This window comes from Opisthorchis viverrini, assembly GCF_000715545.1.
Source record: "Opisthorchis viverrini unplaced genomic scaffold opera_v5_89, whole genome shotgun sequence".
Classification (NCBI taxonomy): Eukaryota; Metazoa; Platyhelminthes; class Trematoda; order Opisthorchiida; family Opisthorchiidae; genus Opisthorchis; species Opisthorchis viverrini.
Genome location: NW_008751744.1, coordinates 413,739 through 441,699, shown reverse-complemented (window position 1 = coordinate 441,699; position 27,961 = coordinate 413,739). Strand labels below are relative to the sequence as shown.

The following is a 27,961-nucleotide window of genomic DNA, read 5'->3' as shown; positions in this document are numbered from 1 at the left end:
CCTCGCACTGCCACTGCAAGTTTGTGCTGTTATCTAACTTTATTGCACTTATGGAACACGAGATCCATGGGGAAAATATCTTGTGAACAAACAAAAATATCCCATTGGTTAAATCTGTTGTGTCTAAAGCAAACAAACGCCTGCGACTGATCCTATAGGGTGGCATCTGTATTAAATACTCTTAAGATTTTTTTTATTCCTCGGGAACACCGCGGAACGCCAAAATATGCTAAGGTGCGATTTCCTGTTTTATGTCGCGTGAACCGGCAAAAAATCCAAAACGGCGATGGTCAATCACCTTGACATTTCGCTCACTTAGACAAAATGCTACGTGCAACATGTCACGGGAAGGTGCAAATTGATTAGACTAACTTCACATAAAAATGGCAACTTCGAAAACCCTATAGTTTCGGCGAACTCAATTTCGGCGTGTCAATAGTCTGCGGCTTTTCAACCGAACCAAAGGTACCCGAGTCAAACATCGTTTCCTTCTGTCATCATCAATCCCTCAAAATCACGCCGCGTAAGGAATAGCACTCTCCTTGCCCGGTCATAACGGATATGATGTCCGAAGTTTGCCAGTGCAATCATGGCACGACATTGGCATACCCAATCTGATGGCACACCAACAACCACTCTGTACTCACTCTTGAGTTTGCCCCCTCGTCCGAAAGTTCCTTTACCTGCAGTTACGGGCCAATTCTCCGCCTTGGTTTAGCAAACACTGCGATTACATTGTTCCTTGTTTCTTCGAGTATAATAATCTCTGAAGTCTTTGAGTTCGTGCCCCCACAAAGTCAAATATTTTCCTTACAGTTTGCATTGGCCTCAACCTGCGTTCCAAGGAACCTTTACGCCTGACTCTACTCTGTTAGTGGGGCAAGTGTGCCTAGGCAGTTTCACTGCACAGCATAATTATGATATTCGAGCTAATTCCCTCACTTCATCAAACTACTTTGGCTTTTTTTAACCCTGGCCACAAGCCCAAATATCTGAGGCCACGTGGCCCCCAGCAGTGGTTTCAGTTTTCGGTCCAAAATGATTGGCCGAATCACTGCAATGCAGCTGCCTCACCATACCCGAGGCAACCGTTCCTCACTTCGCGCAATTTCATTTTTTTACCTCATGTCGAACAACACGCTTTAGTTTTACTTTCTCATGCTTTTTTCCGACAGCAATCTTCATATTTTAACGATCTGCTCCTGCCTAAACTCGGTATATTCCTCAAACGATGGAAAGAAACAAAAACCGTTTTCCTCCATCCTTGATTTCTACTGCACTTTTGTCACGCAAGTTTGGGCATGGTCTTATCTGTGTCGGATAATACACGCTCTGTTTTCGCGCAATCATGAGTGTACTTGAGGAACATCGGTCATGAGTTCTTCTCACCAAGCCATTGTGACCTTGCCTGAGTTTGTGCCACCCACCGGCCGGGAATACGCAATATTACTAGTTTCGCGCAGTAGAATTTCACTCGATGTTCACCAGCGGAATACGCAAATTACTAGTTTCGCGCAGTAGAATTTCACTCGATGTTCACCAGCGTTGTCAAGTGCTGGTGAAAGCGCGCATCTAGGTCAGTCACCTGGGCATTAAAAGAAATGTACCACCATTTGTGGCCGTGCTCAGTAAGACAACGTAGAGCATATCATGCCTAGGGACCAATCCCTGTGTGCAAGCAAACAAGCGGACCAGTCTTTACAATAGAGGACTACATGAAAATCTGAAAAGGAGAAATTGTGTCAAAACTCCAACATCCATACAGATACCTGTTGATCCTCAAGTCTGAAGGGATAGCAGATTGGACTACATTGAATGCTGTTCAACTGAAACCCACAAACTAAATGGTGAGATAGCCTTAGAAAAGTAGCAAACAATAGTTTCGCTCAAAAACGAAAAGCATGGTTCATTTTCGTGTGTTGGACTAGAGAAAACGGTGATGTTCCGTCCGAAAAACAAAAACAACAAGAGAAACTAAGTGCAAGAAGTTTTTGCAAGACAGGCTGTAATAGCGGTATGTTCTCGGCCTAGCCCTCAGTCTGAACCTCCAAAGCCAGCGTTGTCGTCAAACTATCATTAAGGAACTGTCACGCTGCCGAATATTCTGGTTCACTCCTGTACGAGAGAGGATTATGGCGGTAGCAGCGCCTAATCGTGAGTGGTAGGACCAAATCAGTTTGGGATTCTACCTAACACTTGACCCTTTAATTTTTAGCGTAACTTCGAGGTCTCGGTCTAGACTCACAAGTTGGGAATAAACATTCTTCTTATTCTTCCTCTTATTATTATTATTATTATTATTATTATTATGTAGTAACCCCACTGGTCTGCGAATTCCGTCTGTCTAGCGATGTGGTCACGGTACCTTCCCAAGCTGGGCCTCCGACGGAACAGCTGATGAATTTTCTGTAATGGCACCGAGTTTACAATCGCCCAGAAGTGTTTTTAGACTCAATTAACCGGTCTGGTGAGCAAGGTTGGCTCACATATTGACTGGATTTGACTCGTGTGCTGGCCTCACATTTACGGGCAAACTTGAATCGCGTAGAGAACTCTGCTGTGGCAGCGGACCCGGAATCCCTGTAAAATGCCTGCTGCTGTGGTTGTGGACCAACACTCCCTGGCCATCGATGCGCCACGATGCCGGTGGAGCCAAGTCTTCATTATCTTCTTGCGCTTATCCTCATCGCATTTTTCCGTAGCCGAATATTTTAATGCGCTGTTCAAGGATGTTCGGGGCGGCGCCTTTGCTGATGACACTTCACCGGACGAGTTGTGGTTTGGCGTTGCTCGATAAGGCAGCAGGAGCCATAGAAAAAGTCCTTCTGTCCGTCCTTCCTTTCTGGACTTCTGAAGTGTGCGCCTACGCTTCACTGTGTCATTGAAACGTCCCTTCAGGCCGTTTTCCTGTGGACGAAATAGCGGCGAGCCTAACTGGATTAGGCCTCACACTGGACAGCACTCTGCTAACGCCGACGGAGTGGACCGACTGCCGTTTACGGATAGGTCAATCGTCGGGGTTCCAGGATTCCATAGAAGCCGTTATGCTGTTCACTGGGAGAATTTTCGGTCAGTTGCTGTAGGCATCGGCCACGAAAAAAAGTGCTGGCCTCCAAATAGACTGGAATGTTCAATGTGAAGAGGAGACCAGGGCTTGATGGGTTGAGGTCACTACCGCAGATAGGTTTCCGTGGGTGATTCAGAGGCTTGAGTACAAAGGATTTGGAGACTCGCCTAATCTAAGAGTTCATCAAAGACCAATAGACTCAATTCCAAGCAAGGGCCTTCAGCCTGTTTTTTCCCGGGTGACTTATAATACTGCTTCGTGATGGCTAGCCGTACCCACTTGGAAAGACAAAGCCTTCTGGAAATAAAAACGTCCGTCGAGTATTGATAATGAGCCACGTCGGTTGAGGTAGTCTCAGTTCGTCTTTTGAGCTAGTGCACTGCGGATTATTGTGGTGATATTCGACGGCCTGCTGCAGCACAGGGCCTTGATCAATAGCATGGTCGACTTTGTCAGCAGTCAATTGTTGATCGAGAACCGCTCCCGATACTCCGTGGTTCACTTCTGTTCAAAAGGTAGTTTTTTTATTACAGTATCCCGTTTTGTTTGAACCATTAAAGCACGCAGTGCATCCGCTTGTCCGTGGTCGGTAGCTGATTGCAATTGGTTTCAATGTCGTATCAAAGGGGCAGAAAGCTCATCACTGGAGGCTGTGGGTGGTATGTGCCGGAATACATTTCTTCAGGCCAACCGCGGGAAATGGCGGTTTGCGATCAGTCAGTTAGGTGAACTGACTACCACAGAACATTTTATGGAACTTTTTGACGACAAACTCGATCAACAAAGCCTCGTTTTCTATCTCGTTTTTTGCGCCCCTCCGGTGTTTAGAGATCTCGTTGATGTGAAATGGCCTTCAGGAAGAATCTGCACACAAGTGGGTGGTTCTATCGGTATTATTCAACAATGCGATAGGTGGGGCCCATACAAAGTAGTAGGTCAATTTGAAAACACCAGCTTTCTGTAGTCGGTAGAATTCTTAGTCAGCGATGAGCAAGGCCACATAGGATACTTGGCATTTTGGCCTGAAAACTTGTTTGGCATTGTGGAGAAGGCAGAGTCTGGCCCTTGCGTACGTTTACCGTCCGAGCCCATCGGTGAATATAGCTGGATGCGGTTTTGAAAGGTCCTCAATTGAACACTTCGGAAAGTGAGCTCGTTCCTCCTCCTTGCATGCGGTAAAACTGACCGGATTTTGAAGCAGATTCAGATTACCCATTCAATGCAACCGTAGAGGTCAAGTTTTGGGCATGACGTCGGGTAGCAGGTGGCTTGCGCTATCAGGCCATTAAAGCATATGGAGTACTTAGTCTCACCAGTCCATTTCAGTTTACCGCTGGAAGCATTACGGACCTAACGTCCAGCCGGTTTCACATTCATTTCCATGTTTGCTTACTGAGGAGCCTGAGGAGGTGTCCGTATCCGGCTGCGAGCAAACTGCATCGTTGTTGATACGAACCGTCACAAACTTCCTTCAGTGAGCAAAATCAACTACGGATGTCAGCTCACTGAGCTTGACCGCAGTTTTCGAGCTGTACTGTGGTGTGCTGGGGGCTGCCCCATGTGGGATCAAAACGATTTGCCACTATACCTTGATGACTGCACTTGAATCTTTGGTGATGCCCAAACCGCCACTCACCACAATACCAGAATCTTAAGGAAGGCTTGCTCCGCAATCGCCCGAACTTGTTCTTAGATTGATTCTGGACGCTGGAGCCACTTGAATATGCAGGTGAATGGTCGATCTTGGTTGAAGAGGCGTTGACATTTGGTGATGAGATTTGCAATTTCGTTTCAGCATCCTATTCAATTCTGCGAAACAACCGGATTCTGCTGCCTGCATCTTGGGGTGGCTGGAAACTGAACGCGGAAATGCGGTCGTTGAGCTGGTTCTTCGTATTTGCGTTGGGACTGGAGCGCTCGTATACGAGCTCCAATCGAGGATATATTCTCGATCGACATCACCTGCAAACGCAATAGAATTGCCATCAAGTTTCTTGACCAGCTTGGTAACGGATAGTGAACAATTAAGCATAACCGCCGGATAACAGGGACATTATTTTGACCGTTTAATCAAAGGTGAGGTCACGTAGAATTAAGTTTGCTTCCCCTCCTGCACATGTGTGCAGAGTTTTCACCGACGTACTATGAATTTCTACCCCTCATCGAACTTTGGGAAAACCAGTTTTCATCACGCTTTAATAACACCAGAATCAGGAGTCAAAGGTGTGACTCGAAAGCGGGTCCAATGTGAACTTTGTGGTTTATGCCGCTTTTTGGATGCGTTATTGTCGGCCGGCATTCAGCGTCACTGGACCTTGATTGGCTACTGGTCCACAATTTCGGCCAATCAGAGTTCGAGTTGATGGTGGACGTGTGGGCCCAGTAGAGTGTGGGATATACTTGGATGTACCAGCGCCTAACTGCTAACCGTAACACGGTTTAGGCGCTGAATTCAGCCCAATATCCGGGTTGGATTTGTAGTTTACGTTGTCTGTCATTTTGATTGATTCATATTTAAGTATTGATGTACAACCTTGCTTACTGGGCTTTGGCTCATGAGCTTTATTTCTGTTTTCCATCCACAGAAATTGTCGTGAACACCTGCCTTCGGAGAATCACTGTCCCCTGGTGCTCCCATAGCATGCATATTACAGATTTCAGTGAACAGTCATCGCTGCGGCCCCCCCGTGATACATCACAAGCTCGTTGCTAATCAACATAAAAACTAGTGACTGTTTTTAGTGCCTCAACGGACTGCAATTGTGATGCTGAGATGGATGGATACCATATATGGAATTATCGTCAAAAAAGAACGGTGGTTCTTGCAGCCATCTTTCGAATAGCTCCCGAGCAGTCGATTCCGAGTCGATGCTCGTCGCAGACGAAGGATTGCGACAGCCGCTGAACGACAAGAACAAAACCGACCCGGGAAACTTGGTCAAAGCCTCTATCCTGTGTATCAATCCGTGACTCCTCCAGTTGTGTACCGATTATCAACTGTTTCCCGCAGCGCCGGCTTTCAGCGTGAACCTTCGAGCCTCTATCTGTGTATCAATCCGTGACTCCTCCAGTTGTGTACCGATTATCAACTGTTTCCCGCAGCGCCTTCTTTCAGCGTGAACCTTCGCATCACGTAGGCTGTCGGCTACTGAGTGCAAACCAACTGTGGGCCCAACAGGATCACGCGACTCTGCGCCACTGAGAGTCATGTGGCTCTCCAGTACTGTTCAAGTCTGTTGTTCCTTCTGGAGCACACAACTTGATTTCGATTACACCATGGCATAAACGTTCCTGGCAGCTCGCTTTTCTTCGGTTCGTCCCCTGCAAGTTTGGAAGAAACACGCCAGTCCACCGTTTTTGTACAGCTATTTTTGCTCAGTAATACCGAACTGAGTAGCTCAACTGGTTGCTTAACTACTCTCTGTAATAAACCAACGACATACTGGTAGTGAACACGTGGATGGGGCATGGCAAAATGTGCTAGCGCCGTTCATTACTGTCCATCCGAATTCTCCAACACGTTCAACTGACTACATGATATCTTCGAGACCGCTAGTCCTGATCGACGCTAGGAATTCCATACCAGTCAGCAAGCACGGCGGCGTACGCGAATTCCTCAAACTCCAAATAGCAAGGGGTCTAGAAAAAGGACCAAAGCTTTGGTGGACGTCGGAATCTCAGATGGAGAAGACTTCTGCTACCGAAAACAGCCGTGTCCTATACCCATCACTATGACGGAATGATTATAGAAAGCGATGTGAGAAACGCAGCCCGCACGACTGGGCCATGTCTAACAATGTCTTCAACCATTGATGTCGCCAGTCTCGGGGTCCCCATCCAGCAAGACAGCAATGACCAGCGCAGCTGAGTTTGCTGGTACTGGCTTTTATACTTCGCTGCCAAGTCATTGTTTGACAACCTTTGGCTCTCCTCCACCCTTCAAGTGGTTGTGCGAAAGCAGCCCTCCGAGGAGGTCGATCGATTGACATACGAAGCACATGACCAATTCAGCGCAACCGATGCAGTGTGCTCAGTTTATCTATCGAGGGCGAGTCGTCTCTCCCGAATACCATTCGACGTACTTCAGCATTGCTGATCCGGTGTTCCCACCACACTCGGGAAATGCTCCAAAGACATCGATGGTAAAACACAAAAAGTCTCGATGTCCTTGGCGTGCAGCGTCTAGGTTCCTGATTTATATACTAGTATGGAGAGCACCGCAGTATTGTCAACTTGACCCTTGAAGGACGAACTGATGTCACGCCTATGCCGCAGGTGATGCATGTTCACAAACTCTGTTCTGGCTTTCCGGATTTGGACGAAAATATCAAATTTCTGAGACCACCGGGACTCATACAGCTGTCCAGATAGACAAGTGTCTATTATCTTAATCGGCTCATCCGTAAGCATGAGGTTGGGGTCTGAGCCCACCCGGACTTTGCAAGTGTGACGCGTATGTCCAGCTGTGAGGCAGAGTTATTTAGATTATTTAATAGTGTTTTCATTATAATGGCGTCATATTCAAGAAGAGCTATATCGTCTACGTGCTCAATTTCCGTAAGCGAACGCTCCGGGAGCACTTTTGACGCGTATTCCAGCTGTGAGGCAGAGTTATTTAGATTATTTAATAGTGTTTTCATTATAATGGCGTCATATTCAAGAAGAGCTATATCGTCTACGTGCTCAATTTCCGTAAGCGAACGCTCCGGGAGCACTTTGACTCCATAGGTATTACAGGCTGGTAGTTAGCCTTCCATAATCGCATCAATGACGAAGTTGAAGAGAAGTGGTGAAAGAGATACCACTTGATGTCGTAAACTCAATTGAGAGCTTCCCGCAAACCTTCACACGTCCACGGGAGTTGGCGTACAGCGCCTTAAGGAGGGCCAACAATTTATGGGGAACAACTCTGCTCCACAGATACTGCCATAGTTCCTGACGGTCCACAGAGTCAAAGGCAGCTGTACTGTTTCACCTCTGTTCTCCAACTTTGCCATTGATTTCACTGACCCCGAGATGGAATGCGTGAAAATTAGAGGAATTTCTCTAATCGCGCAGTCCAGATTTTTTTCCTTCAGCTCATGGCTTCCCCTCTTGATCGACCGTCAATTTTTTCGTCTACCGTATCAAAGGAGGTCGAGATAGCTCATTGGTCAAGTTGGGATCTACTGGCTGGAAGTTTTTCAGTTCGAATTCAACCTCTTCATCTCGACTATCCCTTTTTGACTTGTGTTTCCTTTGGGCGGCACGGCAGTTGGGCACCAAAGAGGCGTTACAGCTGAGTGATTATTTTTTCTTACTGTTTCCAATGCGTGGGTATTCGTCCACTCTTCCCAGATCATGGCTAAGGCAACTGTGGCAGTTATATCCATCAGGGAACGTGATGATGAAGATGATGAGCTAAGTTCAGTTGATCGTTATGCTCGTGCTCGAGAAGCCTAGACTACAGAATGTGCTTGTGGTGTTATACTCGTCTTCCAGAGCAGTGAATCTTTAAGGTGGTTTTTCTGACAATTTTTTTATGAAGCATACGGTCGGGGCTTCTAACCGCTTGCTTTGCTTCTCAGACGGAATTTCCACCTGAGACCAGGGAGGTTTGTCCTGTTTCTTCTATAGTTTACGAGGATGTTAACGCAGGATAAAGCTAATATCAACTTTTGTGCCCCTGACCTCCTCAGTCTACATCTGAATTTCATCCTGGATAGACTTTCATGAGAGGAGGCTACGTCGCTTTGTACATAAAGCTACATTTTTGAGCGTCTTACGAATAAATGTATGCACACTTGATTCTCAGGGTTTGACAGAACTCCACTACCTGAAAACATACAACTAATCTGGGACTTCTGAAGTCCGGAGGTTGTATCCTGTGCAGTGATAGCCGCACTGCTATAAGAAATTGCCGTCTAGCTTGGTTGTTTCTGCACAGTGAGGCAAAGCCGGTGATAGGTGCCGGTGGCGCATTTTAACGATACGAGCCGGTGCCGGGATATCTGTATTAGCACCCTTTCGACAGACCGGTTTATTCGCGGCTGCGACGGGCTTAACAGTACTTAGGCAAGTGATCAAAACGATAAGTCGTTGTGGAAAATATAGTTGTACGACCATCAGGTGATCCTTCGATCATATGACCTAAATAATTCTCCAGCCCGTGTTATCTGCGTGCGGTAGACAACGATATTGTGGACAACCAGCCATGTATTTGATGGCACTATAAAAAGCTACTTTGGAACGAGAGATGAGAACGTGAGACAGGCCATTGTTGGCCTCAAGGACTTTTCATATTTAGGCCAACTATGACCTTCCAGACTGTTCACAATGCATAACAGTTAGTATAGGGTTGATCTCTTCTGCATATGAGAAATACTGACTGAAGCACTTGGCAATGACTCAGAAAAATCATGGAGAGAGCGGTTGTACGTGAGCGTCGGTCAAAAGTGTGCAGGTGTTGGCGACTGCATTCTAGCACTTTGGTCACATCGCTCATTACGGCAGTCAACAGTCGAGAGAGTTTACCAGGAAGGAGCTTTGTACGGATGAGGTTTGGAAATATGAGACATTAAAACAAATCGAACAACGCTATTAAAAGCCGTCTCCCGCAATAGTGAGTGGATTTAGGAGAGACGAGAGCTTCGGGCCAATGTTTTCGGTGTGCACACGATAGGGCTTCTATCGAACCGAAATTTTTATTGGGCTTACTCTGCAGGTTATTCGGGTTTGCGGTGGGATTTTTCTAATTCGACCAGGAGACATAAAAGTGCACAATGGTGAGCAAATTTTTGACCGATGGACATTGACGTGTTGGCAACGGTCACAGGTGTGAGGTATTATCTGACCACATTGTCAAGGGGTTTGAAAATCCAATAACAAACTCTAGATGAATGTTTGGCTACTTTGACTACTTTCAGCGTATAAGCAAATACTGGACTACTAGAATGATACGTCTGAAACTAGATTGTAGGTGTAACGGCCATTCACAGCAACTACCCTGTAGAACCAATGTTTTGCGTCTTCCCCAAATGTAGTTCATCTGTCTCTCTCTTTCATTCACGCCATGCACTTGTGTTCACCAGAATTTTTCCACAGACCCTCATTTCTGTTTCAGACGTTTTCTTTTGGTGGTGCAGCCACTCATGGCTTCAATCCGACCTACAGAGGTTATTCGTCTATTTAATTGAGTAACAGTTTTATCTTCGAATGACAGTACTTCAATTCGAATGAGTATATCTCGGATTATGAATCGGAGACGGCCAGCCAGGCGGACGCCCTTAGTGACATAAGGTTAGCCATTGTGCGTCACCACCAACCCTCTGAACCCAATGGGATAGCCACACAGAAGTTCCTCCTCTAAAAGATCCAGACCTTATAGCCAAGCCTACTTCTGCACATCGTTCATACGGAAGTTCCAAAGCTGTACTGGATCAGGAACAACGAAGGTTTACCGTCTTAATTTTCCCTACGTGTATTTATTTACGCTTCGTTACAAAGGGTTCACAATGCGGCTGTTCGCCACCAGTTGCTGTCTTTGGATGCTGTATCCTTTTACACTTTATTAACCTTGCTTCTTGCTGGTCTTAATCCCATTTGCTGACCTTAACTTTCCTATTGTTCAGTACGATCGCCATCGTAAGTTGGTGAATGACTATCTGCAATATTATGGAGGGTCCTGGTCGGACTTCAAGCGCGATGAGTAAGTGTGTTCTATCAGTGGTTATAACATTGTCGTTACTATTTTATTATTATTACTGTTATTATTTACAGCACCACTGATCGTCGGGATATTGATGTTATTCGCGAACATGGACGCTTTCTTTGGTCCGACAAGGATGAACCGAAAAATTGGTAAGCTAGAGGCTGCATTCCTCTCAATTCAATTCAGTTTATCAGCTATAAACCGTGTAACGTAGGTACGTTGGTTCCAGCTGCTACAGTTTCAGTCGCCGGAAAGTGGGAGTGTGTGACGCAGCAAAGCATTATGGGTGATGGTATGTTCAATTAGTTCGGTACCGTGTAGCTGCGCATTGAACGTGATAGCTTTGATGCATGAACGCCACTGACTGCGATTGGGCCATTTCTACTTGTGTCATTAACTAGCGGATAGTTGAGTCCCAGGGTCCCCATCCAGGGAGGCGGTAGTTTTTGACCCGATTAAGATTCCTGGTTAGTGTTTCCGTATTTCGTTGCCAGGCCACATACACCGGTTGGACGTTTCCACTGTGCACAGGGCCGGGCGAAAAGGGCTCTGCGATGCAAATGGTCTTCTGGCATGTGGAGTACATGCCTTAAGAAGCGTAAGCTATGAAGCGTGAGTAATTCATCTATCGCGGGAGAGTTCATTCTTCCATCTGGCATACCTCGGCATTGCTACTCTGATGTTCTTACCAGACCCGACCGATGCTCCGGAGACACCGATGCTCAAATATCTCTCATATGTTCTCTGGGCGTAGAGGTCATGTCTCATCCACAAAGCAGGACGGAACGCACCGCTTTGAACGCACCCTGCCCTTGGCAGACAAACTCCCGTCACATCGACGCCATAGATGTCGGGGGTTGGCAAAAGCTGCCCTGGCTTTCCCGGTTCGAGGAATAATATAATCTCCAGCCAGTCCGCCGGAACGTATACGACTACCCAGGTGGACCAATTTATCTGTGATGTCGATTGACTTGTCTGCAAGCATGAGGTGTGGGTTTGATCCTGCACAGTCTTGTAGCAGCACTTTGCAGTTTGCAGGTGTGAAGCGCATGCCAAACCGTTTGGCAGAGTCATTTGGGTCAGTAACAATCGTTTACATTTGGGAAGGATCTGAACCAAGAAGAGGAATATCGTCTGCATACTCAATGTCTGTGAGGGAACTTCCCGGGAGCCTTTTGACTCCCGAGGTTTCGGAGGTAGGCAGAGGAATTCCAAGCAGCATGTAAAGTTGAAGGGGAAAGAGGACAACCTTATCTTACGCCACTGAACGTGGTGAACTCAGGCGAGAGATTCCCGTACGCTCATACGCGCCCACAGGAGTTCGCATACGAGATGGACCAAGTGGTTAGGGCGCGAATTTACTGCCCAGACGGTTCGTAGTTCACACCCGACCTCTGCCTCTCGACTTCCCCTGTCTAGGCTGGCAGTATCCCGGCGCTCGTGCTTCCTTATGGCTGCATGGCAGCTAGGCACCAGAAGGGTGCTACAGTTGAACGATATATATCAAAAGGTGACAGCAAGCTAGCTGGCTAAATTCGTGTCCTATCCAACCATGCACAGGGTGTCACGTGAACCCTACCCAAGAATACGCGACGATCCTTCAGCTCTCAAATTACTACTGAGTACTTTCATTATGTGTTGCAAATCTTTCGCCTCTCCTCCATGAGCTTTTTGCCAGCAGGCATTTAGAGTGGGAAACATAGCTTTTTCGGGATTAACCACATTGACAACTCAAGCTTTATCTTCTGTTCTGATGAATCTGATTCATTATCTAGTGCTGACTTATGGCAATGTCCAGTGTCGCAGCCAGCTAACCTACTACGTATGCTATGAAGACGTCCGTGTTCACATATTTGGAGACGTTTGACGTCTTCAAATTCGCATAACTCTCTCGGAATATGATTTCGGTACCCAACTTTGCCGTCCCTTGGCGAGTGCACAATGATTTCGATAATGAAATTGGACGAAGCCGGGAAAAGGGGACATCCTTTTCGAACTCCTCAGTTTATGGGTAAACTGCCTGACAAATTATTCTAGATCCTGATGCGGTTGGAAGTGTTGGGAAAAGGGCACGAAAACCTTCAACGTAGACGAACCACAAAGTCGAAAGCTTCCTTAAAGTGTAGGATAACCGCCACAGTTGGTTTCGGGTTTGCGTGACGCTGCTGAAGCATTTGGTATAGTCATTGCTTCCCCTACCTAACCGAAATCCTATCTGGCCGTCTAACTTATGTCTCGCGTGAAGTGGTGAGACGTCACAATGCTAAGGAAACCAGAAGTCGCGTCACGACCAGGGTAGGGCTTAATATCTTACGGTTGAAACAGCTGTTATGGGAACCGGTTTTGAATAGTTGCAATGGTTGAGTGATCCCAGTTTTCGGAAATACTATTTTGCTTCGGAATCGGTTTAAGCAATCAGCTCAAAGCAGCACTCACTGCTGTCATTGTATAACGATTGTAGAACCTCATCTGACCCTACAATAAGATGACCTTTCAAGGCACATGGTAATAATACTCAGAAACTGAGAGTTGCAAACCACGGCTCGAGTTGAAAGTGTCGAACGAGTCGTTAGCACAAACAGAAGGCTAACTAAATTACTGTTGAAAGTATTCAGCCCAGCGGTCAAGACGCTCGTTCTTGTTGTATATTATCTTTCACATATCGTCTTTGATGACATAGTTAACATATTGTTTTCCGATCCCATTTTGTGTTTTCGAACTTTCTCAGTTGCACCGGCTTCTATTTCTGGAGTCTTTTGAATCAGTCAGTTTTCCATATCCACATGCAGATTGTTCGAGCTGATGTCCAACATGCTTTTTAGCTCAAATATTCTGCTGAACCTCTGAAAAATTACGACTTATCATCAAGGAAGGACATTGATTATTCCGGAACTCGACGATTATTTGGCAGGTACTCACAGGTACGGCACATGCCTTGTTCCCTGCCGGCGGGGCTTATTTCGTCCAAAATGCGCTTGGTATCTACTGATGGCGCAGCTTTTAAGTATTTTCATAGGCCTCTCTGATAAGCTTGTGTGGTTTGTTGGCCAGAAGCGATCCGGAAAGTTTTTAGGTTTTCAAGCGAAACTTCCAAAGCTTACACTGGAGACGAACTTGAGCTGAATCAAAGTGAGTAACCCAGAAAGATTGACATGAGAGAATCGTTCAGCTGTAAGACCCTTTCGGTACCTAGCCGCCATGCTACCCAACGGAAGCACGAGGGCTGTGATACTGTCAGGTTGCCCAAGCCTAGACAGGGGAAGTCGAGAGGCAGTGGTCGGTTTCGAACCGCATATTAGAATAGAGCTTTGTGATCGGCTGCTAATGGCTGTGTGGTCACTCTGGATCTCCGTTTGTTTATCAGTTAGCTCCACTATGTCTATTGTTTCTAAATTCAGTACTGCTGAGGAAGAGTTGGAAATCACCAACTTTAGAATAATGTCGTTTTTATTATTTTACGTCTTGCGTGCAGGGCATCAAGCTGTGTCTGACATGAGCTGAGAAGTCCTACTGATATTCAGATCTCTAGCGACTAACTCTATATCGGATCTTCACGTGTTAACTAGGAGAGTGGTTAGCTTCCGGCATACTTCCCCTTTTCAGAGCTATCGTCGCTTGGTACATGTGCAGGAATCAAAAGTAACGGATATTATATCGGTTTGTATGTGCTTTGAAGGTAACTGTCAAATTGAGAGCTGAGGGCTATAGCAACCCAGGCGTGACACATCACAGCAGATCCAGAATCGCCTGAATTTTGTAGGCGGTAGCGTCAAGATAACTAAGGCGCCGTATGTTTTATCGTCGAATTCCGGTCTTGTTCTGGTGTTTCGGAAACGCAGCGGACCTCCGTTGATAAACTGTCAACAGTAAGTGCTAGAGCATCTTATTGGCCTATTGGCTTGAGAGTTCGCACGCTATGCAGGACCGATATCTCAGAGACGGACTTGAAATAAGCAGACGTAAGCTGTGGTGTGCTGGATTGATGTGCTTGCGTAGCTGGAATTTACAAACTAGTGATTTTTAAGTGTGACAAGAAAGGAGTCAGCAGTGGTCTGTTTTCACCTGTTCTTTCGGCTGTATGCAGCGAGTAGAGTGACCTGGATCTTGATACCACATGACAGCCTGTATGGCATGAGATTATCTGTATTTTTACAGTTCGTAGCTGTATGTGGGCTAAACTGTTGCCAGGTCACCCAAACCTAGATAGGGGGACGGTTGGGGCCCTCAGCCAAGGCTTTTAGCTCAAATACCTGGCAGAAAGTAAGTGGTGGTTAGTTTAAAACCACCAAAGAAACACAACTTCTTGAGGAACAGATCACTACACATGTCCTAGTACCCAACATAGATGGACAGTAAAACGTATTAGTCTTAGTTTCGCCCATTGACGGATCTGTGAGTATCAACATGGACAGCCCCCAGCGCAGCTGATTGGCTTACGGAGACTCAGTTCATTAAGGTCTCGTTTGTTCGTGACGGAATAATAATCCTAACAATGGTTTGTCTGTGGCCCCCGTTCGGTGCATAGCTACCGTGAAACTCGAGCGAATTGCTACGAATAAATTGCTGTCAGGTTACCCAAGGCTAGACACGAGCCGAGTTTGTACCACAGACCTTGTCGTCAGTAGCCTTGTGCCTTACCCACTGAGTTCTCTGGAGCATTGAGGGATGTTTAAGTTGATAGATAATAGAACCACCATGGATAGCTTATTCTCCTGGCACTCGGTGGATTAGTGCCGTACAAGCAGTAAGGACGATAACACATACAATAATTATAGCTTTAGAACTTTTGTCGTGGTCTGGAATCCCGAAGGCGACTAGTTGTCGCTTTCCAAGTAGAAGAGGACCGCTCCTCATTGACCCGTCGCCCCTCAGATGGCGTACGGGAGTTTTTTATTAGGGATATTTGCCTCAACATAATATCCAGAACTATTTGCAAAGAGTATAGGCTCGCTGTTTCATCAAAGACCGATCACTCCTTCGCGGAATGCGCCGCATGTGCTCCTTGGTTCGCCCATGCTTGCTAGTGCTTCTGACGAGCATGTCGCCAGCTTTTCCCATCGTTTACAGAACAGATCCAACGACTCTGAATAAATGTAGCTAAAAGCACTTCCATATCGGTCGAATACGCATACCAGCCTCCACTTTACCTTTCAAGTGATGGAAAACTGAACCTATTCAACCATGAACCATACATATATGTAAGATGATGCTTCCTGTGCGCCCATATTCTTTGTTTTAATAAATATTCTTGTTCGTTTTCCAAGTTTTCACGTGGTAAGCAAGTTGTGGTATATACGTTCCAGTCCTTTTTCTATCGTCACACTTCCTCGTTCACTTTCTCCATACGTTCAGGTCAGAACGCCTCGCCAAACGGTACTGGGATAAATTATTTAAAGAGTACTGCCTGGTCGACTTGTCCCGATTCAAGGAAAACAAGGTAATTACTGGACTTCACCTTCCAGATGGAACTAATTGCATAACACTCGCTGTGGCAGATTTTGACTTTCCAACCTCACAGCTCTCACCCAAGTGTGCCCGTTTTCAATGTTTCTTCTAGTGCTTATCTTTCGCCCGGTGTGCGTTGTTTCAGCGGTATTACTCTTGGTTGGGCCGTCGGTCCACCAGCATGGTCGCATGCGTCGTATCTCAGCCAACTGCAGATTCCCCATTGCACCGCCCCAAATGAACACCTCTCCAAAGAGAGGCAGTTCCCAGGGAAGGTCAGCTATAACTCTTTATTTAGGTTGTTGTCGCCCTTTATACAATATCATGTTGTGTGGATTTAATATGTCGGTCGGTCTCCGCTCTTCTTCTTTCCGTGAGCTATCGTTCGTTCACCATTTTGGTGCCTAGCGACCAGCTATCCAAAGGAAGCACGAGGGATGAGATGCTGTCAGGCTACCCAAGTCTAGACGAGAGCAGTCGAGATGCCGTGGTCGAATTCGAACCACCGGCCGCTGGGCTCTCTGGAGCTCGCATGACGCTTTTTTGAATATGAGCCCATAACCGACGATCCATATGAGGGTCACCATATGAGGTTCCACCGTCAGGCTACCCAAGTCTAGACGAGAGCAGTCGGAGATGCCGTGTCGAATTCGAACCACCGGCCGCTGGGCTCTCTGGAGCTCGCATGACGCTTTTTTGAATATGAGCCCATAAACGATGATCCATATGAGGGTCACCATATGAGGTTCCACCAACAGTTCGCCCAGTAGTATTCGTATATGTATTATCCGTTGTACTACTAGGGTGTCTCAAACTTGCGGGATTCCAAGGAACTATAGCCACACCTCCATCGATATACAATATCTCTCCCCGGTAAAGCCTAAGCTGATAGAACACCCTAAATTGGCCAATGTACACCGGAGAAGGGTGTCTAGCTCGTTATATCCATTGCATTAACGAACTGCATCTCTTGTGTTTGTTGAGGTAGAAGTTGTGAAGGTTTATTCAGCGCAAAAGGAAGAAACCTTGATGCCGCTCCTTTAGTCTCTGCGGGCGCCATTGCCTTTTCCAGCGTCTCCAACCGGGCACAGTGGAGATCATGTGGCCTCCATCCTGGTAGGCAAGTGGTGCTGACAGTACCCAAACATTTTGCTATCTCTCTCGTACCCCTCCGCCAAATCAAGGGTTGGTTACCTCTCTGCTTCCGCTATCCTGAATCGGGCGCGGAAAACAGCGTCCGTTTCGGCAAACGATGGTTCGGCCTGCGCAATACATGGCCTAACCAACGCAGGTTCTGGTGCTGGACGCATTCTTCAATGGAAGTCGCCGTTGCACAACCGAAAACTCGTTTTCCAATTGCCTCGTGAATTTTTCGACACCAACCCACACTAGCTAAGGTTCTGAGAAATCGTTTGTCGAACACCTGAAGACGCCTCAGTTCCGTTGCTCAAAACAGGCCAATATCACAGCCATACGACAGAACAGCCCGTACCGTAGCCTGGTACACACGTTCCTTGAGATCCTGGGATATACCGCTCCGACACCATAGGTGTTTCAAATTAGCAAACTCAACCCGGGCCTGCATTCGCCTGGACCTGCGACGCAGCGTTTGGAGGCTTCAACTGAAGTTAACGTGATATGCTATGTATATATGAGTTCTTCACGGCCCACTTACGGCGAAATTCTGGTTAAACTAATTAAATGGTAAATCACTTGGCGTTGTTTCAAAAAAGCCATAATCCTCCTTTCTCGCACCCTCGCCTCGTTGACCATCTGTCCGGTTTTTGATGGAATTTAAATCGCTAAAGCCGTGAACGAATGCACAACCTTGTTTACGTTGTCATGAGACTATCATGCTACTTCTATCTCTTTATCCCAATCAACAGTTTGGCATGCGATGGCGTTTGGAAAAGGAGGTAATATCTGGAAAAGGTGAGCCTTTTGGGTACCATTTTTTGTCGCTTCTCGGAGAGAGAACGTCTCCTTTTCGATCTCGTCTCCAGTGGCTCAAAAGTGGTCCTTTCTCTAGTGAGAATCGTTTGAATCGATACATTCACGTATAACTGCGAGTTATCCAGTAACGCGCGTCCAACTCTCAGCAACGAATAAAGGTTTGTGCGATGTGTCCGCTGCTGACCCCTATACATCTTGAAAAATCGGGTGAAGTTCCTGCAGTTCTGTGTAACTCGCGTGTCTCTAGGCTCACAGTCATGTGGATCCACAGGAACTCATTTCATTGCATTCAATCGAAAGAACTCCTGTCCTTATTCGCTTCATTAAGTAATTTCACCGCCCTGGAGAACTAAGCACGTAAGTGATCCCAGTGGCATGCATGTTGTCGTCATTTCCTAGCCTGATTGCATAGCCAAATTTTGCCTACCGTTGTACGGATGGGGTTCGTAAACAACATTGGGTAAATCCTGGTGATGATGTCTTACTTTGACGTGATGATTACGTGAATTTACTCTAATACTGTTCAAAGGTGTAGGCACCTTTTTCTTAGCCGTTTCTTTCAAGGACAAGGGACTTTTTCCTGGCTTTGTGCTAGTAAGTTGCGACGAAACGATACCGCAGACTGAGGATTAGTCAGTAGCATCTAAAAAACGCACTAGACAGTTGACACCACAGGAAGAGTCATATTTCTACGCGCACAATTTGCCATGCATACACGCCAAGATACCATCGATCTCAGTAACACTCTCACTCCTTAGAGGTTGTTCTGGGACGAGATGGCCTAGTGGTTAGAACGTGAATTTACTGACCGAAAGTTCCGTGGTTCGGATCCGACTTTTACCTCTCGACTTCCCTTATCTAGGCCTGAGCATCCTGGCAGTATCCCAGCCCTCTTGCTTTCGTCTGTTGGCATGGTGGTTAGGCGCCGGAAGGATACTACAACGGAATGATTTCAAATTCTGCATAATCGATGATGGAGAGCGGTATATGTCCACAGCTCATCACCAATCACTGAAGGTGCCATTTTAGGATCTCAGTTACACTTAACAGCCACCTCAGTGCCTTATTCCGACAACCTGTTTGCTGCACAAATCTGTAGGTTACATGATCATGAAGAAACCCCCAACCCAGCGTCTCGCTCAGCTGTGAATGAGTACTTAATTTGACCCACTCATTTAGCTACTTGCACATCATAAGTAGTTGGTAATTAATTTGGTGACAGTACTTGTAATCTGTGCATCGGAACACCGAAAATCGTGTCGAACTATTGGTAGCTCACCTGCGCACTGACGATGTCTCCTCGGCTGAGAACAAAACATTTGCAAGCTACTTGTGAGGCTCGGTGAACAGATCAATTTTCAACCACCAATATCCCGGAAATTTTCGTTTTCACGCCGTACTTTCGTCCATTCTGGACCTACTTTACCGAGTTTCCATAGGCCCAATGGGTTACTTATTTTCTACAGAGTGTTAGAAACGAAGTACGGAAACGTTGAGACCCTGATGTGCTATAAACTCAACGGAATCGAGAAACCACACTGCAATTCGTAACACATGGATGCGCAAGCTTTGAAATTTCATTGACGATATCTGTCCCTGTGAAGGGTATTGCACTAGTTCACAGAACAATAAGCCCGTTGTTCCCGCAGCGAATAATGGAAACCTTATTAAGTAAACCTGAACCTTGGTTCCTTGCAAAAAAATTCGATCTGAACTTCCTGTACATTACTTAAAAAAGACACAAATGTACACCTACTACGAAAACCAACAGCCTGCCGGATTACATAACGAAATAGCAAAATTTGGATTGGAGTGTGTGGCAAAAAAACGAAACATTTGAGTGAATGTTGAAAAATGTTGATAGTTTTGATCTATGTTGGGTCTTACGTACATATCAACAAATTCTACAGCTCCTTGTGAAAGTTTTCCCCAGTGATTTTCGATAGACGTCTTAGTCAGTCACACTCCAGGCTAGTGCGGGACCAATTTCACTAGACAGTTGCTTGACAAATTGTGCTCGAGTTCGGTTTCTCGGCTGTTACGACATCCAAATGGATGCAGTTTGGGTGCAAGACTCCTGCCATTATTTTCTTCGTGATTCAAACGCCCGAGCACCCAGCGTACGGCAGTGAAGCATCGGTGTTGAACACTGATGTCGTGCTGTCGATGATGATCCTGATGCACCCAGTGTTGGTGAGTTTCACTAGGGTGTCCACTACCTCGCTCATTATGGCTGGAAAATATCTGGCAAAAATCATCTTAAAACTATGTGGTGTCGGGTGCGTGCTTTTTTTGTGCGGACCAACCATGGAGAAAGTAACTGCCACTGTTCTGACAAAAACGAGTCGAACGCACAGTTCGCAGCGCCTCAGTTGCGCAACCGCCAAATCAAGAAACGAAGAAACGCGTCGATGCTGCAAACAAGCTGACACTTATTTGTGGATTCAGTAAAACTGGGTTATCCTCTTGCAGGATTAAACAATCGTGGCGAATTAACTGATAACACATCGTGACTTTGGGTCTATGCACGCACCGCAGACATTCGAACAGTACGTTTCTCGCAAACGATGACCGCTAGATTCTGCATATTCACTAGAGTTGGGGGAGTGCTCTGGCGGATACCTATGGTACCTGAACCCCGATTGTTTGAATAGATCTACGAATACGAGGGATACAACAAACAAATGAGCGTGAAATCCGGACAGATCGGAATCGTGACTGCTCCGAGGAAATTCCCGCTGCAACAGCTGTAGTTGATAGGTTCATCGTCTCTTAACTGGCATACAGCAATTTCCGAAAGTGTATATGTGCCTGGTGGCCTTGAGTACTTCAGCTTTTATGTGATACTATTATTGATGAGCTTTTACCACACACACACACACACCAATTGATTTTTTCGTCCTCGTATTTTAGGTCAATTTACCTGTGGCAACGTTCGTTGTACAGCTGGTGCAGATGCCCGTCTGCGAAGTTGGGAAGTGAATTTCGCCTACAAGGAACGTGGTGAACATCGGAACGCCCTGGTCAAACTACGCCTGTGTCGAGATTGTTCGGACAAACTCAATTATCGGTACAAGTAAGTGTGGACTTTTTCCTAGTGCTTATCCACCTTCTTCTATGTCGACATTTACTCACAGTAGACATTAGTGTGCTGGTGCAATGTTGGTTAGTGTACTGGTGCAATGTTGGATTTACAGATGAACCAATGACAAAGCCAGCAATTGGTTGCATTTCATGCTCCAATTCCTCCGTATGCCGCCCAGAATTGTCGTCATCCTGTGGTCCTGGGAACTGGTAGGACTAAAACTCTCTCTCACCTTACACCCAAATAATAATGATAATACTGATGGATGCAGTGTACGGAAACACACATCTGTTACCTTTCACTACTATGCCACAGTCCCCTTGCTTGACTATTCCGAGAGGGCCCAAGTGGTAAAAGCGCAAATTTACTGACCGGAAGGTCTGTGGTTCGAGCCGGAACTCTACCTCTCGACTTCCCCTGTGTAGGCTTGGGCAACCTGGCAGTATCCCATCCCTCGTACTTCCTTCGGGTAGCATGGCAGCTAGACACCGGAAGGTGCTACAGCTGAACGCTTCTTCTATTCCGGTTAGTGCTTTACTCGTTTATTTCTGCTGGACCCGATGGGTGATGAGCGAACTTGTAGGATTTCGAAGTGAGATGTTAATGCCGCTAAATCCTGTTTCCAAAATAATTTATTTCGAGATTTATGTATTTGTTTTTCCGTTGGTTCCTTCTGAGATTCCCGTCGTTGGGTAGCCGTGGTTGTAGAGTCTAAATTGACGCGGATGTGCAGTGTTGACCAAGCCATCCTTTGATCTGTAGTGGAGCACCTCTGACCATGTATAATACATCACTGATGAGTCCCAACGGCTTGATAATCTGACCAACGCTGCGTGAGCAGCGTTAACAGGTAGTAGCCTATCGAGATTCGAGATCGAGTGGTACAGGAACGAAAAGAAACATACTGGAGGTTTTATCTTGTTACTGAAACGGATGTGCGCTTAAACACCCAGGAACATTTTCAGGCTCTTTCATCTAGGTTTGAGCTCTTCAGGAGTGTCAGTCCTACAAATCTCCAGAGTGAGTCTAACCCCGGATATTCCCATTAGTAGTTGAACACCACTCAGTTCAGTCATTGGAGAATGATCAGCTGGTCGAATTGAACTTATCACCGCGGATGATTCAACCGAGCGATCTAAGTCCCGTTAACTGGTCTCTCTTGGAACGTCATCCTAAATGAAAGGCTCAAACGACTTGTGAGGCGTTTTCCCTTTCGGCGCAAATTGCCCATCCGACTGAAGACCAGTCCCACTTGATGTTATTAAAGATCGAGGGATAATTTAATTAATAAGACGTCTTAGTGTAAAACCTTAATAGGTCTGAGAAAAGACTGAGTTTGGCAATACAGCATTTCTTTGCAAGTCCGCCATGTAGAATGCTCCATTTCGCTAATTACCTGTGCTTGCAAAGGTCTCTTTTGCCACTAAGTAGAGAACAATCATTAATCGCATGACCTCCAGCCCTTGACATGTGTCGGTGAACTTCGTAAAAAATCGTCCAACTGTAAGACCCTTCCGGTGCCTAGCTGCCATGCTACCTGAGGGAAGCACGAGGGCTGGGATACTGCCAGGTTGCCCAAGCCTAGACAAGGGAGGTCGAGAGGCAGAGGTCGTGTTCGAACCACGGACCTTCCGGTCAGTAACTTCGCGCTCTAACAACTTGTGCCATCCCGCCACAGTGAACTTTGTACACCTCACAATTATGTCGATTCGGGTGATGAGTTAAGTGCATTAACTGTGGTGTATAATCTACTTCAGCTGAATGCGCTGAACACAGATCGTATCATGTTTCATTTGAGACTTTTTGAGATCTCAACGGATGCTTTCATGCTAGCCAGAATGTTGATGAAATTTTTTTATGAGAATTCCTCAGTTTATCAAATATTACCCATTTAGCAAAGGTACTTTGGTAGGAGATTCTGCCGTTTCGTTCACCGGAAAATGGGAGTGTGGAGTCATAGAGGCGATGGTGGAATCAGTTTGTTCGTATTGAATCGGTCCAGTTATTTTAAAGAACCGGGAACTGGACAGCTGTGTATTGGATGTGATAGCTTTGATTCAGGTGCATCACTGGCTTTGGTTGAACCTTGTCCGCCACTGCTACTGACCATCGGTGATTTGAGTCCTGCGGTCCCCATCCATGGGGCGATATTTTGCCGACCCGACTCAGTTTACCGGTTAATGTTTCGTTCCAAGGTCAGTGTCCACCATTCGGTCGCATCCACTCAGTGTAGGACTGGCTAGAAGGAGCTTCATGAAGCAGATCATCCTTTGACGTGCGAAGTACATATCCAAGTCGGGGTCTCAATTAGCTGAGTTATTCTCAACTACTGGACACAATCGGAATGTCCAGATTCAGGTTTATCAGTTCACCGTCACTTCGCAGAGTTTACATCATGAACACAGCTGATACACGATTCCACTCAACTTAGCCAATGATATAGCATTGGATGCGCACGTACATAGCACCATTCGTTGGGTGGGTTTGAGATGGCCTCATGGGCAAGACGAGGGCGGAAGGTTGATGGTTCAAACCCTACCCACATTTCGGCTGGGTCTAGGCTTGAGCACCCTGGCAGGATCTTAGCCCTCGTGCTTTCTTCGAGTTTCGTGTTAGCTAGTTTCAGAACGGTGTTACATATCCGAAGAATCGAGTGAGGCGACGCTCGACAGCCTACTGTTTCTCGACTGCCCAGTCATTACCATTTTGTCTAACGGTTCTTATCCACATTTAGAGAGGTGAGAAATCAACAATTCCTTGGTTGTTGATCATGTGACGCTGATCTGCTCGCCGACCTTGACGAACGGGTCAACAGCCACCTGATTAACAACGAATAAACGAATATGACACATCAATATTTCGAAACATTGTCAGCCAATAGCCCCTAACGAATTGAATGACAAGAGTGGAGTGCCGTTAGACAAATTCACGAATTCGTGCTTGTTGTGCCTACAAGTCACAGATATGCTGAAGTACTTGGGAGTCATCAGCTCAAAGGAAGTGGGGACTTCTATCCCACGTTAGCAACACCTGGATAGAAACGAAACTTCAATCCCTTGATGGAGAAGCCATGCGATACGGTACTGCCATAAGCGGACACAATTAAGGACTCCTCGAACGAGGTCCCTCGGTTGACCGCGCATTTCCAGACGCAGTGGTGTCCAATGTTTCAGCAGTGGGCCTTGATCTGGGAGAACAGCAATAATTCCTACGTTTCTGGTGCTCTCAATGTTATCCCCCGCTAGCTTGTAGTATGCTGTTCGAAAGTGCCGTCCCCAGCTGCCAGTAATTCGTCATTACTACATGCTTTTCCTTAGAACAGGAATAACATTCTCAGTAGTAAAGGTTCCTCAATTTTCATTATGTAGGTTTGCTTGTGTCTTCCCTAACTGCACAACTATTTTTATCGTGTCCAAACAACACAGTGTGTGAACTGTCATGTGAAAAAGAAACTGCGGTTGACGGTGACACAACAACACGTGTTTTGTGCAAGTTAGCTGATGTAAATCCTTGCCACAGCTCGAACAAGGTCCATTTTCCTCGTAGAAGCCAATGACAGATCGGCTGTTAAAAATTTACGACAAGCGCCCAATCAGCACTTCAGGTTTTTCCCTTCGGAATGTTTCGTTGCCACTGTAATATGGATAGACTCTGAGGGGACAGAATGCAGGAAACAGCGATTCCAGTTGTTTTTACACGATGCTCGTCAACTTAGTGTCCAATCTTCCCAGAATCCTGGAAGAAACGAGGATTCAACGGAGCGTTGGGATAGCAGTAATTTCGGTTGAACGCGATTAGGGAAAAATAAACTGAATTGTGTTTGGTCTGCTTAAAAACTTGATACGCAAATTGGTGGTTTCATGAAGGAACGAGGACGATTGTTGAAACTATGTCTGGGCTTCCTACTACTTACAAATGATTTCCGATTGCTGAAACCTTTATTGATACCCAAAGGTTTATGTTCTGCGTGTAAATTCTAAGTGAATGCTGGGCAAAAAACATGTTGATAAGTGGGACCGCACAAGTTTTGATACAACTGTAGTAAAGTTCTCTTCTGTCTCCCCCAAAGTCAGTTTTGCCGCGTCATCCAACATTGTCTAAACGTTGTGAACGCTGAACAACATTTACCAAGAGCAATGCTGCCTGCTGTCTCACTACAAATAGTACAAACGACCAAGAGAGTAGATGGTGATTTGGTGAAGGCATGAGAGTGTTGTGTGGTGTCGTGGGGTCCCAACATGGGATCGGCATGTCTCCACGTGCAGGTCGAAGCGAGTCCCTACAACGGATGACCCACAACCAATCTTGGTAGTGTTATTACTTCTATTTTGTCTTATTGTGTTTAGAATCGTAGGGAACTCCGTGGTAGTCCGTCGCCAGTATTCTTATTTTTCCCCTACTTCTTCTCATTTTCATGTTGTCGTTATTGTGGGGCGACGCTTTGTGTCTTTCGATGACTTATTGGGATCGGGGAGTTTTCAGCAATCTTATGAGTAGTGCATTACAAAAATATCTACTAATCTAGTTTTTACCTACAGAGCCCCTTCTGACAGGTTACTCAAGGAGTGGAACTATGAAATACCCGATTTCACTGATATCTTGCACTGGAACAATAAAAATCGAAGGGTTTCCGTGATTCATTTTCTTGTTCAGCCCAGAGCACTGATGTTAGCGGTTTTAGTGTACCACAATGTGTATGAAGCTTCTCTTCCATAATTCAGATAGCATTATGTGAACATCGTCGATGTGTAGCTTGGTGGCCGACGGGGTTTTCAGGCTTGGAAGTCGCTGGTCGCCTGTCCTGTGCTTGCTAGATTTTTCGTCGAGAACCGGTGTGCTTTGGTTTGTTTTCATCAAACTGTCTTTCTGGGATCATTATTCCGGCTTTGGTGAGCGATCCACATTTTTAGTACTGCCCCTGTTCCACCGTGTGTGAGTAGGAAACAATTGAAATCAATTCACTAACGTAGTTTGCTATTTTTACTTTATGAATTGTACGAATATCTTTCCGCTTCAACTGATGGGACCTAGGATATTCCGGTTTTTAGAGTTCTCAATAGGTCTGATCATTTTTGCAATGCACTACTCATAAGGTTGTCCTCGACAGCCACGAACGGTTTCGTCCTTCTTGGGACTCATCAGTTAGGCGCAGTCTTCGAGTTTCTACTTGAAACCAAATTACACGAAACCCAAATTGCACAAAATTTGGTTAACAAACTCATGTGTTTACCAATTTGGTTTTTATGGGGGAATCTATCGTTATTGTGATATTCTTTCTCAAATGGATGTGCTACACCAGGCAGCCTTATTTACGAGTTGGTACAATAATCGAGATATTGCAATACTTTGCACGGACGTAATATTAGGTTGCTCAAGACTCTTCGAGCGCATACGACCGGTTTCGCCCTTTTTGGAGCTCACCAGACAGATTTTCGTCAACATCATAAACGAGAGATTCAGATGGGCTTCAGGTATGTCTCCCGTGAAAACCACATAGGTATGCAGGCTGGTACATTGGTTGGATTTCACACCTTTAACAGAATTCAGAACAAAGACGGCTAAAATAAAATTTGCACAGATATTCTGTTATTTTCACAGTGTACTTTTAGAATTCTATTACGTGGAATGCGTAAAGTTTATTTCACCATTATCGGACGCGTGGAATCCTTTTTTCTTTCTGATTAGAGTTTGACTTTAATCGGATTTTATTACCATGGCAACTGACTTGGTGATTCCAGGCTCTCGAAATCATGGTTCCAGCATTGTGACCTGCAATAAACCCCATAGTTTCGAATCCAAACGGCGGAAATGATTGCTAAGGGAATGGAACACCAAGTCGGCTTTGCTTGTGCCTTTAGTGGCACTCATAACTTGGTCAGTCAATCACAGCTGTTCTTCGTTAGGACCAATCGATCCATGCGCAATAAAACTTGGTGTCATTTGCCACAAAGCGGTCGTTTGCGAATTCATGGTCACAAGACCAGAGAAACCTCAGACCTTTATCCGAAACGGCCGCTTCGTGTTACCATGATGTTTTCACCTGTGACAGTGGCGAGAAGAATTTGGGCATGGCATGAAACGCTTGGGGCCAATTGCTTCTGTGTTCATTGTGTACCATCGCGGTACGAAAAACCAGCTGCCGTTTGGTTACAAATGGTCACCGGACAAAGTCGAGAGATAGCACAGCTTCCGGCCATTTTCACTTCAAAATATGTACAACTATACTTTTAGGGTGGATATGTCTAATTCAACGAAAGAGCACTTCTGGTGGTTCTTTCCCATGTGAATTTAGGATAAAACAACAATTTTCTTGTTCTTTTTAAACGTACCGTTGTGTGGAGGTAACACCAATTAACTGTTATAAAATTTAACTGTGTTAGGATAGCAGCCTTCAGAGTTTATTTTGAGTTCCCAGACCTGAATACAATGCGGTAATGGCGGGATCCTGCCCACCGGTCAAAATGTGGCGAGCTTTATTGATCAATACAGGCCGAGAAAAATGCCCGAGTACAGTAAATTATCTGGGATCAAGTCACTCGACGCACTTCTGGCGTGTGGTGGTTTTTACCGAAACCTTAACCAAATGAGATGATGCACTCATTTGCAAATCAATTTGGTTTTCACGAGAGGCCCAACTGAATCTCTCGTTTATGATATTCTACAACTGAATGTGTTGCACACAGGCCGCCTCATGTTTCAGTTGGCACGATATTCGAGATAT

General features: G+C 45.8%; 1 protein-coding gene across 1 annotated transcript in view; it reads left to right on the top strand.

The window, feature by feature from the left end:
* Positions 1–10,268: 10,268 nt before the first annotated feature.
* Positions 10,269–27,961, top strand: part of T265_13643 (hypothetical protein) — a gene marked incomplete at both ends in the record, with an annotated part of 22,669 nt that continues 4,976 nt past the window's right edge. The window contains 8 exons of the mRNA XM_009169864.1: positions 10,269–10,345; positions 10,393–10,500; positions 10,553–10,598; positions 10,678–10,754; positions 10,826–10,906; positions 16,110–16,194; positions 18,089–18,134; positions 21,069–21,231. Coding sequence (XP_009168128.1) covers positions 10,269–10,345; positions 10,393–10,500; positions 10,553–10,598; positions 10,678–10,754; positions 10,826–10,906; positions 16,110–16,194; positions 18,089–18,134; positions 21,069–21,231 — 683 coding nt within the window. The remainder of the gene's footprint in view (positions 10,346–10,392; positions 10,501–10,552; positions 10,599–10,677; positions 10,755–10,825; positions 10,907–16,109; positions 16,195–18,088; positions 18,135–21,068; positions 21,232–27,961) is intronic.